General features: G+C 39.4%; 3 protein-coding genes across 5 annotated transcripts in view; all 3 read right to left on the bottom strand.

Moving 5' to 3' along the window:
• Positions 1-176: 176 nt before the first annotated feature.
• LOC117951594 (kinesin-like protein KIF13B) lies at positions 177-6,284 on the bottom strand. Its single transcript, XM_034883367.1, has 17 exons — positions 6,273-6,284; positions 6,128-6,182; positions 5,981-6,039; positions 5,845-5,895; positions 5,454-5,528; positions 5,280-5,368; positions 5,082-5,192; positions 4,704-4,832; positions 3,444-3,577; positions 3,154-3,365; positions 3,009-3,074; positions 2,796-2,907; positions 2,592-2,722; positions 2,310-2,429; positions 1,957-2,124; positions 420-570; positions 177-277 (listed from the first exon to the last, which is right to left on the bottom strand). The coding sequence occupies exons 1-17, from the start codon at positions 6,282-6,284 to the stop codon at positions 180-182; spliced, it is 1,773 nt and encodes a 590-aa protein (XP_034739258.1). The 3' UTR covers positions 177-179.
• Positions 6,285-8,821: 2,537 nt separating this feature from the next.
• cd74a (CD74 molecule, major histocompatibility complex, class II invariant chain a) lies at positions 8,822-13,190 on the bottom strand. 2 transcript variants are annotated; one of them, XM_034882754.1, is made up of 9 exons: positions 12,922-13,190; positions 11,716-11,885; positions 11,015-11,106; positions 10,826-10,879; positions 10,646-10,729; positions 10,471-10,549; positions 9,326-9,526; positions 9,166-9,231; positions 8,822-9,056 (listed from the first exon to the last, which is right to left on the bottom strand). In XM_034882754.1, the coding sequence occupies exons 1-9, from the start codon at positions 13,005-13,007 to the stop codon at positions 9,049-9,051; spliced, it is 840 nt and encodes a 279-aa protein (XP_034738645.1). In that variant the 5' UTR covers positions 13,008-13,190; the 3' UTR covers positions 8,822-9,048. The 2 variants fall into 2 exon arrangements, with proteins under 2 accessions (XP_034738645.1, XP_034738646.1); XM_034882755.1 differs by having other exon boundaries at positions 11,015-11,109; positions 11,719-11,885.
• Positions 13,191-14,111: 921 nt separating this feature from the next.
• LOC117951179 (bifunctional heparan sulfate N-deacetylase/N-sulfotransferase 1-like) overlaps positions 14,112-19,116 on the bottom strand; it is a 44,712-nt gene continuing 39,707 nt past the window's right edge. For both annotated transcript variants that reach the window (XM_034882752.1, XM_034882753.1), the window contains exons 11-15: positions 17,798-17,972; positions 17,470-17,640; positions 16,893-17,002; positions 16,281-16,383; positions 14,112-16,160 (exon numbers count right to left, since the gene is read on the bottom strand). In XM_034882752.1, coding sequence (XP_034738643.1) covers positions 16,041-16,160; positions 16,281-16,383; positions 16,893-17,002; positions 17,470-17,640; positions 17,798-17,972 — 679 coding nt within the window. In that variant the 3' untranslated portion in view covers positions 14,112-16,040. The remainder of the gene's footprint in view (positions 16,161-16,280; positions 16,384-16,892; positions 17,003-17,469; positions 17,641-17,797; positions 17,973-19,116) is intronic.

The raw sequence follows: 19,116 nt of genomic DNA, 5'->3' as shown, positions 1-19,116 counted from the left end.
CAGGATTATTATGTCTTTAGTTCAACATTTCTAAAGACTGCTGCTGCTATTGTCGTTTTGTTTTGTATTCCATTCTCTGCCAAGAACAATGTCCAATATGTCAGTGTTGTAAAGTGTGTTGATGATGAGCAATAAATTGACAAAATGTTTTATTTTTCATGGTTTAAATTATTGATAAATCATAAGCGTATTTTTGTCACACTTTGTTGCTGTTGGGATAACAGTTCAGCCGTAGGATCACCTCGCACAGCTACAATATCCTTTAACTCTCCCAGTGCTGTAAAAATAAAAATAAAATTTGTGAAAGCTTGTGGGAGAAAGAATCACATCTGGCATTTCTTCCATATTTAACTTCAGAGGTGAAGAGAAAGTTCTACCAATAATATAACAGCAAGGCTGGTTAAGGGTGTGTGACCGACCTTTACGGAGTTGTTTGTTGTCGGCCTGCAGCTCCTGGTTGTGGGCAGACAGGTAGATGGCATCCTGCACAGCCTCCAGCAGCACACATCTGTATCTGCCCTCTGACATCCTCCTCTGCTCCTCACTTACCTGATGAAACACTCGGAACACCTGGAGAGGAGTGGACAAAGAATAACTGATGTATGAAAGACAGCAAGAACAAAAATGCGTTTCTATGTAAACATTTTAGAATCTCTTTGTAAAAGTACAAAGACATTTCAGACTGAAACCTCCAGATGAATGCTTTAAAAACAAATACAACAATACTTTTTTTTTTTTTTTAAAGAAGGCAAATGTACAAATTGCTATTAATACCAACAAAGTGGGCATTTTATCACGCAGCTGTAGATCTACTGAACAATCTGATTAAAATATAATGTGGCTTGTTTTATATTATTTTGTATGTTTTTAGTACCTTTTTGTATTAGGCATCTGTTAAAAATACTTTTGTCTTGATTTTGCGCAGAATCCCTGTAATGAGGGGTTTATCTGCATAGAACATAGAAATTGCTCTAAAAGCATTAATCAAAGCTTAAATGTGTTCCTTAAGTACTAAAATACTCTCACTTTAAAGTCCCATATCATGCTTATTTTCAGGTTCATACTTGTATATTGGGTTTCTACTAGAACATATTTACATGCATTCAAAAAAGAATTGGTAACACTTGAAGTTTTCTACATAGGAGTGATATGATAGTGTCGTGAACAACTAACTAAAACCATAACTTGTCATGACAAAACGAATGACACTAACTAAAAGAAGCGTTATGTCATAAACATTTATGACTTGTATGTAATGTTTTATAACACATTCATGACAGTGTCATGCGGTGACAGACTGGCCATCCGGAATTTGGGCAAATGCAAGAAGAACTGCCTCCTATGGGCCCATATTGGCCACTACTGATAAGTTAATTTTGATTATTAGTTATTTTATCCATGTAACCACAGATAGTCAAGATTGAACTGTGGCGAGGTGCTTAGAAAGATTAACTCAAAAGGGAGGGTTCTTAATTTCCAAGCTAGGTTATTGAAAAAATAGGGCCGGTGTGTTGCAAATGCCAAGGCCGTTCTTGATCCCGACCCGTTACTGGTGTCTTGTCACTCTTATGTAGACACTTTCAAGTAAAGTGTAACCCAAAAATCTTTCCAATCATTGTACATTTCCAAAACAAGGAAGGTGTATAGCTGCCGCCTCTGTTGCTCCTTCTCAACGGACTTAGGAGACTTGTAAATCTCTCTTAAATAATTTGGGAGCTAAATAAGTCAATTAATATGTGCATTATGACATAATTCTTCAAATTATGTCCTACATGAGACCTAAATTACACACTGCAAGGTTTTATACATAGCAGCCCAGGTGTTTGGACAAGCACAGGTAATGCACGCAAACACATGTATGTCCTACATACATACTATTGGTAAGAGAGAGTATTAAAACTAGTAATAAACTAATGAAATACAAATGTAACATTGTTTTAATCAGTGTTCTCCCACCTGCAGGCTCTCTTCTCTCAAACAGTGCAGCTCTGTTTGGTGTTTATGATATTGATTCTGCAGGTCTCTCTCAGCCTGCTGGGCCTCAGCGCGCAGGGCCTCTATCTGCAACACCAGGACTTGCCTCTCTCTGGTCAGCACCAGCAGCTCTCTCTGGGGGCCTTCTGTCTAGCAGAAGAATTGATGAAACCATAAAGAATGCAAGGGACTAACAGAATTAAGTTGCAAATGCAGTAGTTCCCACCGCTCGCCACAAATTCAGCGTTGCATTAATTTAAACTGACTCAGCATCCTCAGCTAAGATAGATCGCAACCTGAATAATGTTAAATAACAGTGTATCTCATTATCTCACCGGTAGCTGTTCTTGTGCCAAGTCTCTCTCCATCTTCTCCACCTCCTCCTGAATTAATCTCCTGTGTTCCTCCTTAAGTCGCCTCCTGCGCTCCAGTGCTTTGCTGTATTCCAGCTGAGACTTAAATTGGCAAAATAAATGTCTGAGTCTGGGTTGCTCACTCTCCCACACACACACATCTTGTTTATATCCTTAATCGGGTATTCACAAAGTAAACACAGACAGTTTTACAGTCAGATTTACAGGCATGCAATATCATATTTAATAGATAGAGTGCATTACTTGTTGACAGAGGTCAGATTCAGATTCCTCAGTAGCAGCCCCGTTCTTCTGTGTCTCCTCTCTGAGAGCTTCTCTCAGCTGCTGGATTCTTGCTACTCTCTCCTGCACTTTCTCCACGTCCCCTTTACCTTCTATGGATATAAAAAACACACAATATCATTGACGTGCCTATAAATAAAACTATTTCCCATCACTGCAAGGTACCTCTGATATGTTCTTCCATTTCTTGTTTCAGTTGGGCTTGTAAATATTTCATCGTGTCTGTACCCTCTCTGTGATCACTGCTTTGCAAACTGCTTTTTGGGGTCTGACAACTCTGCCAAATTGATTTAAAACATTTCATTATGTTAGGAACACACATACTCTGTTATATTTTTGTTAAACTTGTGTGGAAATGTAAATAACTTAGGAAGGAACCTGTGTTGTGTCTTTTATCTTCTTGGACTCTTCCCTCCTCTTCTCCCAACACTGATTTTTCACAATCTGTCGGAGAGGTCACAGTTAGTCCCACAGAAGATGATAAAAAAGCACTGTTGTGTGCTGGGCCTATTTATTGAATTACCTGCAGGTTTTGGGTCAGCTCTGCTAGCCTGAAGGTGTTGTGAACATCACTTTCCCCCTCCGACATCATCACGGTTCTTAGATCCACAATTTCATTGCGGATCTTTTGCACAGTTGCCCTTGGACACCAGCGATTAACAGTGGCCTTGGTCACCAAATTTCTCACTTTCTGAGCCAAAGCTAAAGCGGAGGGGGTCTCATCATCTAGAAGACCTGATGGATAAAGACAGCCATTTCACTGATCAAAAATTATTGGTAAATTGGTGTGGCTGGGCCCCGAGGACCACTTACCACGATGCTGGATACAGTAGATGAGGGCCGTCCTGCTGTTTCCAGTTAATGCATCATTTAGGAGGAAAGAGAGGATCTTGTTACTTGTGGCTTCACATGGGGTTTGCTCCACAACCTTCACCAGTGGGCTGACTCTGGAAAGTGTTGTGGTAGAAATGTATGAGACATGAAGGAATTTATGATGTGTGTATTGTCATGGTCGGTATTTTAAGCGGCCGGATTCCTTCACACTTGGCATGCTTTATGTAAGGAGGCTCTTTGTGTTTGGAGGTAAAAGATAACCTTGAAGATGTTCCCAACTCCCATGATATATGTGACACACATTGTTATGCCTGGCAGACAATCTTGCAAGACTAACAAATAATAACTTTGTTTACAATGGAACCAAATGACTTGATTAATTTTCTTTTTTCACTGCGGACATTTGGACTTGTCATACATTACAGGTCCCATGGCATTGAAATTTCACTTTGTGAGGTTTTTTTAACATTAATATGTGCTCGCCCAGCCTGCCCATGGTTCAATCTGTAATCTTGCTCATTATGATGTCATAAGGGGCAAGGTTACCTCCCCTTTCTCTGCTTTGCCCTCCCAGAGATGTTGGCCCGCCCATGAGAGAGAGAGACATTATTGTTTTCAAACAAGCAAACATGGCAGTTGGTCAAGCCCCCCCCCCACCCTTCACCTTGCCCCCCCCCCCCAAAAGCTACAGACTCAGAAATGGCACATACTAATAAAAAATCATTGTCGGACTGGCTCTCGTGGCTGTTATTCTGCAACAAGGCAGAATTTTGGGGGAGAGACTTCAGATACAGTATTAGGGGACCACTAAGGTCTATATAAAAGCATCCAAAGAGCGCCATGTAATGGGACCTTTAACATTGGCTTCATTCTATTCATGTGTCCCAGTAAGACAGCTAGCATGCATCATCGCCCTGAAACTGAAGCAGCTAAATGGAATTCAGCCATCATATATCATTTACACCAGTAGTTTTGACAGGTAAAAAAAATCCTATTATTTCAAACATTTGTCAATAGCATGGTGAACATAGAGTTTATTTGATTTCTTTCATTAAATAATTCTTCAGAACTTCTATTTAAGCATTTCCTTCTCCAGCATAACTAGCTTTGCCATTTTCTTGCAATTCATTAATGCACCAAGAAAATCCCCAATGGACAGTTTGGCGATCCACAGTATCAGTTTTAGCTCCTCCGGCCAATGTAATAGTTAGCTCACTGTATGTGAGTAATGTGACTGACCCTCTGAGGTCAGTACGGCTGGCTCCTCCTGCCAGTCTGAACAGCTGCAGTCTGCTGCGGCAGACCTCCGACTCCACCTCTTCCGGAAGAAGTTTCTGCTCAACAGTGACAGAGAACAGGCAACTACACCTGAGGGAAGCACACATTACAAACATGTAAAGACAATAACAAGTTCATTCATTAATAAAACTCAGGACAGGGCAAACTGAATGACAATTTGTGCAACAACCTGATGAGGAAACTCAGATAAATCTGCTCTGTGACAATCCAATCACTTGTGCAACATTAAGACACTCTAGCTCGATTGTGTAATTAATCCATTCAAAGTAATTCAGTTAATGGATTAAATAGACAGAGGTTCTTTGACCTGTGTTTTACCTGCTGGAAATGGAGCCAGCATTAGCCTTCAGTCTCTCGCTGCATGTTTCATAGAGAGCATAGGCTTCTTCTGCTGAACACACACACACCTCACTTAAACCTCCTACAAGACTGAGAAAAAAAGACAGAGACTAAAAATTTGGTTTACACTGCAGTTAAATGTACAAGTGGGGTGTGAACATCCTCAGCTGCACTCACCTTCCAAGGATGTCATGTGCCACAAGTTTTAGAGTTCGTCTGTCTGCCTTGGAGCTCAGGAGATCCACAGCACTGCCGTCTGGATAAAACTGAAATTGAAAAACCTCAGAACTTATCTTGCACTACATCGAGATTAATATGATTTAGGGTGATGCTATTTATAGTCGTACAAACCTGAAGGTACGACACAGAGGTGAACAACTCCCCCTTCCCTTGCGACAACAGATGACTAAACAGATCTGCCAAGACCTAAGACAAGATGAACAGTGAGCAAACATAAACTCTGCCAAAATTAAGTGTAGTTTTGTTTTGGGCCCCACCTGTTTGATGATACTGTGGTCAATCAGAGTGCTTATCTTCTCTGAGGATTCTCCACATATCAGCAGCGCTCCATTATAACCACTGGATATTGACCCAGTGAGAGGCTGAAGGAGCTCAGGGTGGAAACTCTGCAAATTTATACTCAGACTTTTAGTTTCCAGACACGCCAGGAATGTGGTGACGGAGAGCTGTAAAGAGGCTAGATGGAGTACAGCTCAGTAACATTGGTGTAAATAACGGTCACCTGTATGTTGTCAACAGTCACAACTTGGTCAAAGGAGAAGGACTTTGCTCCCTAAGTGGAAAAGACATGACAACAGTGAGAGGTTTCAAAAAAACTAATTGCTGAATGTTGGTTGAAGGAAATTCTAATATTTTACCTCATTCTTTCCAGATTTGTAGTCCACACCATGTCCTTCTTCAGCAATAACTACACAGTCTGTTCCCAAACACACAAACACCATTTAAACACAAATCCATAACATGATAGCAAATTTACAGATTTGACATGTTTGTCCTTGCTTTACCTTGGTTTTCAGTAAGTAAAACTCCCACTCTCACTGTTTCAGCTCCCTCACACAACTGGAGAAATATGAAATTCCACACAATCATAAAAGTCTTAATTTCCCTATTTTTGTCTCCATCTTTACACACTAAAAATAAGGTACTTACAGGTGCGCTCATGTTCACAATAGCCGTCCCATGCGTATGTGTAGCACAGCCACTGGGTCACCTGGATTTCATTACACTGTACTGAAATATTAATGAGTCAGAATCTACTTTGACTGGATGATCAGGGTGCAGTTACTAAGATGGACAAAATGTTGCAACAGGGTGTACCTACGAGCAGTAATAATTATGAAATAAGAAATGTCAAACATCTTTATTACGTCATATTGGAATATGGATCAGGTACAATAAAAACAAGAAAATTATGGGTTGCCAGGTTGTGAAAATCCCTTTGTCTTGTGGTAACAGTGCACTTAATTATTAATTAATTGATTCATAAAGGCACACTAAATTGTTGACAAAATGATTTTGGTCTAGATCCTCTGGGAAAGTAAGTAGTCAATGGGATTCTTCACAACCTGGAAACCCAAAGGTTTTTATAATCATAGTATATAGTCAGCCTGTTCTCATGAACCACACTTTCAAAAAACTACGAAAAGTCAAGCACTGTAATTTGTATGATTTACAAGATTTTTTGCTGTGTGCACCACATTGAGTGCTGCTGTGAAGAACGTGGCTGGCGGTAGGTGGTCACCTGGAAAATGTGTTGTCCTTGAGAGGGTTTAATTGCAAAGCACGATCTTTTCCTGACCGGAACTAGTCGTGTTGGTGCCTAAACTTAACTTTTGGCGCCACCTAGTGCTCCCTTTTTCTTGCCTAAATTTAACCGTAATCTCTGTCAAAATGATCGGCAACTCAAAGTGATCTGTAACCAGCGCACAGTCATCTATTCTGGGGTAACTGAACCACCAACTACCGATGACCCATATACAATGACCGGCATCTCGTGGTGCTCTGTAGCACCCAGCACACAGGCACCTGTTCTGGGGCAACTGAACCTCCTGAATCTCATGTATCTACAACTGGTCCTTAAAATGAATCAAAAGAATATATACTCAACATTCAACTTCAAGTTAAGCACTTACCATCTAGTCAGTAGTGGTGGGGGGGAAAATCGATACAGCATTGTATCATGATATTTTCAGTGGCAATTCTGTTTTTATACACAGACGCCAAGTATCAATCTTTTATTATATACAGTATGTGTAGGTCAGTTTGTCTGTTTGAAAATCCTGTTTTGCAGCAATAAAATTACATTTACAAGTGATGTGAACTAACAGAGAAATATATCTTTTTGGATAAAACAGACGTTGACATAGTTTCCTTTTGGGGACATCATTTGAAATTGGGAAAAAATTGAAGTTGGACAAAAGGTTATACATTTCACTATATTGCACAATATTGCAATATGTTTAAAATCACATTATCATACCGTGGCATAAATATTGTGATGATATCCCATTGGGAAGCGTCTGGTGATGTCCACCCCTACTGGTCGGTTAAGCTGGAGATGTTGACTTTAACTGGTTACTGTGTTCCATGTTTTTATTCTCAGCCGACTTCTGGTTTAATGCCAAAGGGGTTCTCGCTTACCTTCCTCTTTGTCACAACTACTAAATTCCCCAAGCAAATCTCGCCATCATGACATTTATGTCATAAACACAATGGTTTTCTTCTTTGTCCATCAGAACCATGTTAATTTCATTATATTGATTTGATGATAAGCATTTCTTCATTTAAACTGGCCGGCTTAACTTTGGGGATCGACTTTAACTAACGGGGGAAAAGGGAGTGACAGGTGTTTGTAAAATGATGACAAGTCAGGGAGAATAATAATTAAAATCTAACTAAATTAATAAACTATAGAAACTGCTACATGGTAGGTTCTTGAGCAGGAAATGTATACAATAAAGTGTAAAATAAAATGAGTCCAGTGTGGTTCAGTGAAAAGGTAAACTTTAAACCAGAAAGAATTGTACCAAAGTGAAGTGTAGCATCTAATCAGGATAAAGTTTATTTTGGCCTTATTTTGTCTACAGCTTCAACTTCAATAACTTTATGGTGTATATATATCCCATATATAATATAACATGACTAAGGGTTAAACGTATGTGTGCCAATCCAAACTAATTTGTTAGGAAACTTTATTTAGCCTTCTTAACACAAACACCTTCATAGAAAAGTCACGTCTTTGTTCACAACCTTTAGAGGGTCGGTTTCCCCAAATCACAAAAAACAATCATATTATTTCACTAAACTCAAATATATACATTATATAGCCATAAAGATTGTTTTGGTTGGGTTCTTTTTGTTGTGAGTGTGGTCTGTGGATGATGGGACTGAAGGACATTGTTTCTGGAACAAGTCTACCTGTTTACATTGTTAAACATAATATTTCAATGCTGTTTGCACGATAAATTGTTGCAGATTGGAGGCAGACACCTCCGGGGCAATATCTTCAAACCTGAACTACCTCCATCTCTAGATATTCTACTAGAAACTAGAGGTGGAGGTAGTTCAGGTTTGAAGATGTCGTAAAGGAGAAAATATGTAATTTGGGTGCTCCAACCCTTTAAGCATTCTTTGAAGACAAATACATTTAACAGACATACCTGTATATGATGAGAACATCTACGTGTTAAAATGTCAAATAAAATGTCAATGCGAACACCCCACAATTTAATTTTATAAAACACACAAAATTAAAAGCAATACGCTGTAACAGGCCTCTATTGATTTGATTACAAGCTTCCAGCCAAATGATAAAAATCAAGGGATTACATGAAAGTGCACAAACTGATCCATCTTAAAGATAACCGATTTCTTATGTCTGCAAAGCTTGATGAAAAGAAACACCCCACACTTTGCTTCATTTGCTTCACTCATCTGAAAAAAAAAGAAAAACACAACATGTGATGATGTGTAGCAACAAACACAGGTTTCCTAACAAATCTAGTATCTAATAAAAATTAGTGATCTAATTAAATGCACTCACCATCGAGGCTGATGGTCTTCTGCATCATCCTGGGCAAAATCATCATGGGACGAGGATAAGCTGAGGCTAAAATAACCCAAAGAGAAAAATGGCCCAATTAAGTTTGTCATTCATGAAAGCTACATATCACATTTGTTAAATCAAAAGTCCTTTAATCTACCTTTCTGACACTGGGGGCGGCCGCGTACGGTGGTGCCCTCGATGACTGCGCCCGTCTTGTCCACACACCAGCAGTAGCCAGTGGCGTGCCAGCACTGCATGGGCTTGTAGTGGCCCTGCTCGTCACACTGGGGCTTGTAGGATCCGATCTTGGAGGCTCCAGGTGCTGCCTCCATTTGGCATTTGGTCTTGATCACAGTGACTAAGAGATGATGGAAGGAGTAGAGAATAATTGGGCATTAAAGGAACACGGCAATTTATAGGGACTTCACAGCTTATTCACAGTATCCCCAGAGTTGGATAAGTCGATACATACCCTTCTCATCGCTGTGTGTGTCGTAACTGTCTGACGGCCCCACTGGTAGCTTAGCCTAGCATAGACTCTGGAGGTAACCGGCTCCAACTAGCCTAATAAGTGTCTATATGTTCCTATTTATATTTTTATAGTCACAGGGTGTGACCTTGTTATTTGTACACCTTGTGACCATACAAATCCCAACATGTACATAGAAACATGTTGGCGTTACTTTGTCACTTATTTGGAGCAGTAGCTAGTTAGAACCAGTTACCTGCAGAATCTTTGCTAGGCTAAGCTGATGCTGGGGGCATCAGGCAGAGATACAGCACGCACAGAGATGAGAAGGGTATGTATTGACTTGTTGAACTCTGGGGGTTACGGAGAATAAACTGAAATACCAATAAATTGGCGTGTTACTTTAAAAAAAGAAGCCAGAGCCAACAGCCTGTTAGCTTAGCATAGCAAAAAGACTGGAAACAGGGAAAAAGCTAGACTGTAAAAAACCTCCACTCTAAATGCTTTTGAACGTGACAGTAGAAAATATATTTGGTATGCAATTGTTAACCTTTTTGCAGCAAATGATTAAAATTATTATAAAAGTTACTTTAAAAAAGCACTGGTGTGCATTCTATAAAGTCCAAGTATCACTCTATTGCTGCTCTGCTTAATAGTGTGTTAGAGAACGTAACACTCTCATACATCAATATAGTCATAGTAATATATTACAGCCATAGTCATTAAACCCCTTACTGGAAATGAAGGAAACCCAGCATCCACTGTAACAGCACCATTGCGTATCAGAGCATCAGCTGAACAATCAAATGTAAAGGAAAGAAAGTTGCAGTAACCTGGTTGAGCTGTTGGGGTAGCAGGACTCTGCTGGGCCATCTGGAAGATCAGCCAGTAACGCATCCAGGACTCAAAGCTCTGCAGATTGCAAAATGCAAAACCAACTCATTCACAACTCAATTCATTTCAATTTCACTTTTACTAGTCTTGATGTAAATGTGTGTAAAGCTTTACCTTCCACTCGCTCTCATTCACATGCTGCTTCATGCTCTGCAGGTTGGCCAGGAAGGTCTCATTGAACTGTGGCAGCTGGGAGTCCTGTTCCAAACATGACCAGAGCTTAGTGACAACACTTCAGACGTTAGATGCAACATCAGCCATGTAAGTACATACAGGATAAAGAGTGCAACAAACCTGCATGAGATTCTTCAGTTGGCCCTCCACGCTGACAATGGCGTCCTGCAGTTTCTGATGGGCGGGAACATGAAAATATATTCAATCATCACACAAAAATCTTGGAAAATATTTAAATCTTAAACAATTTGTTGCCACCTAGATATAGTTAAATTAGTTTTGTGTTTTAGGAAGCAGGTGGCAACCTACAGTCAGGGGTGTCTTGGTTTCCTGATCCGAGGTGGTGTCCGTCAGCAGAGAAAGGCTGTTCATGGGCATCTGCATCCTCATTGGTGCCACAGCTGTAAACAAACAAAATAATTGGCAAAAAAAAGTATGACATTCCAAAAAATGTGTAAAGAAAAAAGTTCAAAAAATAATGCATTTTTGGGAAAGAATTTCTGTTTTTGGTTAAAAGCCAATGGACATCTTTGTTGGTTCCTATTTGAAATACAAACACAAATACCTCATTTAAAATCCCATCATTACACGTAAAAAACATGAAACCTTCACGGAATAAATAAATACATAAATAACTTTAACTAAAACATATACAAACACAATTCAAACAGAATAAAAGGCAGGCAACACATCACCAAAGCTCAAAATGATCCTTTTCATGACAAAACCGGATGTGTTACATTATTAAATAATTGTAAATCCATATGACGCTGGTTGTAATGGTAAAATCAACATAAGATTAGCACACAGCTGGTTTCTCCTTTTTGTCTGTCCAGCTTTCTGAAGAGAAGTTCCTTAAACTAAGCAAACTCTCACTTCCCTTTTCACCTCCTTATTCCTCCTCCTCCTCCTCCTCTTCCTCCTCCTGTCTGACAAAGACTACTTTCAAATGACACATTCCTACTTGTACCGCCCTGTCTGATCATTAGGACTTTAATGCCTCCTTTTACCCTGGGATGAGCGGGTCATCTGTTTGCCCATTCTCTCTGTGTTCCTCTGCAGCGAGTGGATCTGCTGCTTCTGGTCAAACACCATGTAGGCAGTGAAGACCTGGCTGGCCAGCAGCAGGCATGCCAGGGTGGTCAGGCCTGCCACCTTCAAGGCACGACTGTTAGAGCCCCTGAGAGAGAAACACAAAGAAATATGTTGGGATAAAGCAGCACCCGTATAAAAAAAATGAGATGAAATGATACCAAGGTATAACATTTACTTGAGGGCATTTCCAAAAGTGCTTTTTGTGGAAAAGCCACATGGAAATATAGACCATTATCCATATTCTAAGGAAAGGCCAATCAAAATATGTCATCAAGTCCTGAGACTAAAAGTGAAGTCAGCCTTTTCCCCTGCTGCTTATAATCAGCCAATAGAATGTAAGCATCACTTGTTACCAGGCAGACGCCTTCTCCTGGTGTTATGAAGAAGTACACATACATATACTCTTTAGCCTATTCAAGATGTAGTGTAGAACGTGTTTTTTTTATCGCATAAAAAGGTCACAACTGTAAACTTCTTCAATAGTTTTACTACACTGAAAAGTAAAACTCCAACTCAGAAACTCCATATAGTTACTGTAAGCAAACAATGTCATCATCTACTAGGCACTTTTATTAGGATGTTAACAATGTCATCATCTACTAGGCACTTTTATTAGGATGTTAACATGTTAGTTATAATTTATGTTAAGAGTATATTATTTGTGAGGGATAAATAAGGCGTAAGCTATTATTTCCCTTACGCCTTATTTATCCCTCACAAGTAACTAATATTTGTCATGCATCACAGACATTAAGTAATAAGACTCAATAATCATGTGTATTTCTAAGTTGAAATGTAAAACATTGACCAATGGTTTTTCGCTGTGGTTAATCGTGACCCAATAGTATGGAAGCATCACCAGTTACTAGGCAGACTCCTTCTGTGAAGTGTCCTAACTGAAGGTTACTAATAATGCTTTAAAAGATAATTAATATAAAAAAGTAACACAACTCAATACACCATGGACTAATCTGATGCAAAGGAAAGACTAGACTTTACTAGGCTATCATCCCATTTAGGAATAACAATCTATAAAACACAATTTAAACTCTAATCCTCCTATACACAGAAGAAAACAAGTACTTTATTAGTAAGGGTTAGAATTAGGAGGTTCCTCTCACCCTGTGGGTCTTGCAGGGGACACAAGAACTTCTTCACTGCCCGCCAGACTACCTCTGGCCAGGGGAGCATCTTCAGTGTCGGCCATCTGTCCTGCAAGTTTGTCGCAACTTCTTTAGCAACAGCAACAAATTGAAGAAAGTCCGGCAAGTCCAGCAAATAAATGGTTCCACGAATGAGGAAGGAGTACCGGACAGGTTCTTCGGAAAGGTTAAGGGATGTGGAAAGTCCCCGTCTTAAAAGCGCTGTTTAAAGAGCTCACTCGAGCTGTGAGAGCGTGTGATTGGTCAGATCATACCACCATCACTTGTTGATAGAGGCAGACAATAGTGAAGCAGCTTGGGTTTGTTCATAGCCTGAATTTTACACACCATACTGCATATTAACTATTGTTTGTGCTATTTCTAAACTAACAATGTCGATTAAATCCAATTAATGTAGATTTAATACTAAAACTTTGAATTACTTAACTATACTTATGTTAGATATATATTGTACTAGATTACTTTGTGAATACTTAAATACATTATCCCTTTTAGCAAAGTGCTTTACAAGGTAATGAAATAAGCAAACAAAGGCAAAAATCAAATAAATGTTTTACTACTACCTCCAAAACCAACAATAACAGCGCAACAATACATTTATAATAGCTAAAATACCTTTATCATTTGTAATCATGCGGACATTAATTATATTTTAACTTCTATTTTTTATTAATATTCTTAAATGCAACAATTACATTGCACCAACACATGCACAATGCAACTTACTTTCTGGAACAACACAAAATTATAGTTCTTTGGTACATTTTTGGTGTTTTCCCAAACAAGGAATTAGAATTGAAAAACAACCATATTAACGTTAATCTATGCCCTGGGTTAGGTTAAATATCAGAACAAAAACGAAAAGTGTATTTTGTTGTTGAACCATGCTTTATGCGGTTTTGAGGAGAGATTCTGGGAGTTTACTTCTCTAAACCTCGCCATGAAGTGAAAGCAAAAGACAAACCAATCTCGTTTTCAGCCACGTTCAAGCCAGAGAGTGATGTAAGTTTCTAGAAATCTCTGCACAAAAGCAGCCGCCATCATCGTGCTCGCTTTGAATTTAGAGTGACGCTCAATCAAATAAAAGATTTGAAAAAAATAAACAGGTAAAAGTTCAACTGGAAAAGAAGAGGAAAAAGATCCAACAATTGAAAAATACAGTGGTGTTTTATTTGCAAATTAAAAAGCACCGACAATATTAGTTACACTGTAAAAATTATTGACAACAATTACAAATCTTTATCATACAGTCCAGGAGATTAATACCATCACTGCTGTTATGTGTTATCACTTAATACTTTATATGGAGAGACTCAGTACCTGTGTACAATAGTTGGCAGTGAGCGGACATGAGAGGAAACAATCTTAGCGACACAGCTCCGCACGATGACGTAATCCAAACTCCCCTCAGTACAGCACTGACATTTCACACTATGGGAATGTGCTGATGGAGAGTGTAAACCCAAACACATTCAATAATTTAGGTCTACCGAGGGTTGCGTATTATGTACATTACAAAGTCAGGAAATAAAAAGGACCAACATGTGCATTGTTATTACATCAGAACATTGTACAAAACTATTGCAATAAGAGCAGCTTTTTGTTATCTATGCTTGACATCAAGTTGCAGTGGTAACACCTTGACCGACAACCAAACGTCTGAATGGTCTCACTGGGCTTACTGTTCGTTTGCCTGGCAACTTTAAATGTTTTTCCCAGACAGCTTTTTACCCCCAAATTAAAACTCCACTACTAAAGGAAACAAAATATAAAAGACAAAATATACAGTTTTGACAACAACAAAATTAAAAATTCAATGCTGAAGACAGATTTGAAATGCGCAATCTTGTTCTGTACACTATCTAAATCTCTCTGACCAGAGTGTAATTAAACATACAGTAGCTAGCTTATGATCTTTTTCACAGACTGTAGTAGGATGCGTTTTGTTAGTGTGCTTTCCAGTAACCTGTATGTTCAGAATCGATGTTCACTTGAGTGCCTTAAATATTGTGCTTTCAACATCTATCCTACTGTACCTTCTTTAGCCAATTTAATGGTCATGGAACTGACTACAGAGGAGGCTGAGCCAAACCGTTTGAACAAACAAGTCTTGTGTACACCTGGCTTTAAATGAGAAAACTGAGCTAAGATGTTTCGTTTTGGTACATTCTACAATAATGCATTATAGATACGTTAAAACAAAATCTGAGTAAAGAAGACATAAAACCTTAAAAAAACAACCCTCAAATGGCGACGTGGTAATATTTTAATGAAGATTCTGTCCTGGCACTTGTAAATGCGATAACTAGATTCTAACAAGGCCTATCGAGTAAGGCTACAACATGCAGCCTGAGTCAAGACTCCAGATGTCCCATTTCATTTCCTCTCATACAAACACTTATAAACACTTACTTATGTCAAAGGCATTTGGAACCAATGTCTCTCTGTCATTCAGGCTATCATCCATTTAAGGTTAATGTTAAGTGTCCTGTTTTTAATGTGCTCCTAACACCACAACTCATAGCTGCAGACGCAGGTGAAGTTGTGACCATTGCTTCCACCTGTTTCCCAGAGCTGAAACTGTGAAGACTACTCAAGCTTCAGGCATTTTTTCCTTCCTTTGATTTTCAAGATGAGGTTCATGCGAAGCAGCGAAGTATTGATTTAGGAAAGCAGGGACGTGATTATCAAACCCTCAAGGTCCCTGCTGCGCGTCACTGAGCCTTTCCTTCTTCAGCAGGACACAGCGGAGGCCAGCTTTAGGGCATCCATGGTCCGGGTTTGTCCTGCAGGGCAGTAACAGCATCTCGAAGCTCACGGAGGGAGGAGAGCGCTATCAGCTGCTGAAAGCAACAGCGCTCTCTCTTTGCTCACCATCCAATGCTGTCCTGTTCATTTGGGAAGATCACAGTTGCGTTTTGAGTTCTGGTCGGGCATCCCATCCTCTAATTTGGATATATTTCAGTCTCTTTCAAAACTATTTTGGATCTTCAACATTTCATGCCACTCGGGCAGTTCCCCAGCAGGGCGGAGCAGTGGTTCAGTGTGTGGAGCTGTGGTCTCCCCCTGTGGTGCTGCTACCTGGTGTGGACCAGCTCTTCTCGGAGCCAGCTGGGCAGCGGCTGACCCATCCTGTAAAGCAGCTTGGACAGCTCAATGTTGTGATCCCTATAGTACTCCCTGAGGAAGCCCTGGGACTGAAGGAGACAAAAGGAGGTATGATGAAAACACATTTACAAAAACAGAGAAAATAGAAAATAGTAACAGATGATAAAAATATATATTTTTTAAAACAAAAGTCTGGCAAATGACCATACCTCAGGGTCCATGTCAGGGTACCTGCGCCCTTTACTCTTCCCCAAACACTTGGTCTTCCCTCCCTCCAGCAGCTGACACCAGAAGCCTTTCTTAGGGTCAAACCTGTACAGAGTAGACACGTAGAAGAATGTAACACAAAGTCACAGAATACTTAATTTAGCATTCAAATCTACAGTTACCAGTCACAACCTTCCTATAGCTCCGTCTCATTTTATGGGACATTTTATGTCTTTCCTTGATGGCTCCAGTAGAGCGATGACATAAAATGAGTTTTGAAGTTTACGGCCGAAAACTGATTTCTACTATACAAATAAAAGGAAGTCTTACATATCTGCTTTGTAACACCTGAAACTTAACTGAAAGTTTGGAACCCTACACATGAAAAGTCTAAAGTAATATAGAAAAGTAGGTTAGTGAGGTGCTGATTAATAGAATTAGACTAAAATAGAAAAATGCACATGAGCCGGCATGTGCGACACCTTTTTCTTACTTGAAAAATCTGGAGTAAACTATGGAGTGTAACGCTATGAATCAATCTGTAAAGGGATTTGTAAACATGGCAGTTGAAGAAATCCGACTGCGAGTGATTTAAAGCTAAGAACGAGACTCACGCTAGGATCTTGTGGTAGTTGATGACGTTGACCAGGGCAAGATACTTCTGGATTTTATCCATGATTGAAGCTGGTTCAGTCTTCAGCATCTGCCCATCCAAGACTAACAACTGGGTGAGACACACAAACGGTACGCAAATGTCAGAAATGAAGCAGGACAATCTCGTGCGTAACAGCTGTGAAAAAACTCACATAATTATCACAATCATTTTACAAATTTAAAAATGTTTCCGGTTCAAATTTACAGATGTTCTTTTTAATACAACAATGGCTCCCTGAAAATCTAGTTAAAAGACTCTTGCAACTTTTTTAGTATATTAATTTTGGGGCAACAAGAGCGTGTTTTTCTGTGTGTCCCTAAAGGACAGCTCTATTTCCTCATGGTCAAGTGGATTTAACACACTGCCCGTATGGACAGCGCGAGAGTAAGCAAGCCTCCTTCACCCCAAACCTTTCTGGAAAACATTTACCCATCAGCCACCCGTAAAAGCTTGATTTACCCCCACTCCGACCTGAGTTAACCGGGCTGGTTACTCCATACTCCCCATTACTATGTGCATAAAGTCACCCACAGTACCTGGCTGGAGTGGTAGTAGTTGAGCCAGCGCTCCAGGTGCACGGCGTACCAGCCTGGCACCAGACAACGATTCTGGAGGACCCGTAGTTTGACTGGAGCGTCGTGGCCTGCGGTGATGACGTTGTGAAAGGAGTATTTCAACGCCACCGGGTCATCGTGGGCTCTTTGGTGCTGTGTACAGACAGAGAGTAGAGGAGGATAAGTCTAAAACACATTCCAATGACTTGAGACAGAGATGAACAGAGCAGAGGGTGTTGTGTATTTAGTTTAGAGTTAACACACTTTACGTTACAAGGTATTGTCTGGTTAAGGGTTGCCTTTGACGGACCTGGTACCAGGAGTAAGCTCTGTCCGCTGGGTTGATGAGGATGGTGATGATCTTGGCTTTGGGCAGGAGAGCTGCAGCCCTCTGAGCAGCCACCTCAGAATCAAAGTAGTTGGCACTCTTCTCAAAGTAGTAGTCTGAACTGGTGTTGGAGGGCAGAGGGAAGTACTCCATATACCTAACACACAGCAAACACAAACATACTAAATGTTACAAGCAGCCATGGTTGATCTGGTTCCATTTGCTCTCTGTAGATAAGGACAATTTATCTGCCCACTGTGTGGGTGACCGGCCATGTGCAACAGCTTGTCACCTCGCATACAAAAAATAAATAAATAACATATAACACATCTAGCAGCACGTACAATGTTAATATTTGAGCAGCGCACTCACATAAATATCAAGCCTGCCAAGTAAATTTTGTTTTGGACTCCTTGTGCTGTGATGCATGAAGCTTCTCATCGATGCAGGTTTCAAATCAATTAAACCGTCAGGAAACTTAAAAAAACAGTGAATTTCTAACTCAATAGGAGTTAATCGTGTTACTGCTCTTGCTCTTAGGTATTCAACTAATGGAGTGTATTTGTTGTTGTGTGGGGCCTTGAAAATATTTGCATTTTGATTCTTGATTTTATTTACATTAAATAGAAACACCGTTACCATTTGGGGGTTTGAAATTTAATGAGAAAGTCAGAATAAACTAAAAAAAATTTTTTTTACTTTAAATGTTTTGCACACTATTTCACACACACTCTTGCATATTGATAAATGAAAATGTTTCTTGTATATTTATGTTTTTCTGAAGCAAACACAGTATGTTTATTAGAACTACAACAACCATAATTCTTACCTGAACAGTGCATCTGTCTTCCCTCTGTAACACTTTACACTTTAGGTCCCCCTATTTAGCATTCATAAGCAGTATACAAATATTTAATAAATGGTTTATAACAGGACATTTAATTGAAGTATTTATTAATGTACAGTATTTATCAGCGTACCATATTTATCAGCTTGTTGTAACTTCTATTAAGACATATTTTAAATTATTATACTTGGATTGTTTTACTATATTGTCATTCGCTGTTTATACACCTGCAGTATTCAGGTGTTTTTACAACAACATTACAGTGTTATTTTTAAATGTAAATATGCCAAATAGGGGGACTTTAAGGTCAGATATTGTGCTAATTTAAGGTTCAGGCTTGTATTTTTTGTTTCTACTAAAACATGTTAACTAATTTAATGTTCAAAAGACATAAACTCTTTTTTGCATGTAACGGAACTGTAACGTCACTTTCTACATATACATATATATATAT

This window comes from Etheostoma cragini, chromosome 10, assembly GCF_013103735.1.
Source record: "Etheostoma cragini isolate CJK2018 chromosome 10, CSU_Ecrag_1.0, whole genome shotgun sequence".
Classification (NCBI taxonomy): Eukaryota; Metazoa; Chordata; class Actinopteri; order Perciformes; family Percidae; genus Etheostoma; species Etheostoma cragini.
The sequence above is the reverse complement of the archived record's forward strand: the minus strand, read 5'-3'. Positions and strand labels throughout refer to the sequence as shown.

Coding starts and splice junctions, on each gene's coding strand:
- LOC117951594 (XM_034883367.1), bottom strand. Junction 5,193..5,279: donor GCACATGACATCCTTGGAAG/GTGAGTGCAGCT, acceptor TTTTTTTCTCAG/TCTTGTAGGAGGTTTAAGTG. Junction 2,908..3,008: donor AGATAAAAGACACAACACAG/GTTCCTTCCTAA, acceptor TCAATTTGGCAG/AGTTGTCAGACCCCAAAAAG.
- cd74a (XM_034882754.1), bottom strand. CDS start 13,007: ATGGCCGACACTGAAGATGCTCCCCTGGCCAGAGGTAGTCTGGCGGGC. Junction 10,550..10,645: donor TGAATGAGAGCGAGTGGAAG/GTAAAGCTTTAC, acceptor TGCAATCTGCAG/AGCTTTGAGTCCTGGATGCG. Junction 9,232..9,325: donor CCGCCCCCAGTGTCAGAAAG/GTAGATTAAAGG, acceptor GGGTTATTTTAG/CCTCAGCTTATCCTCGTCCC.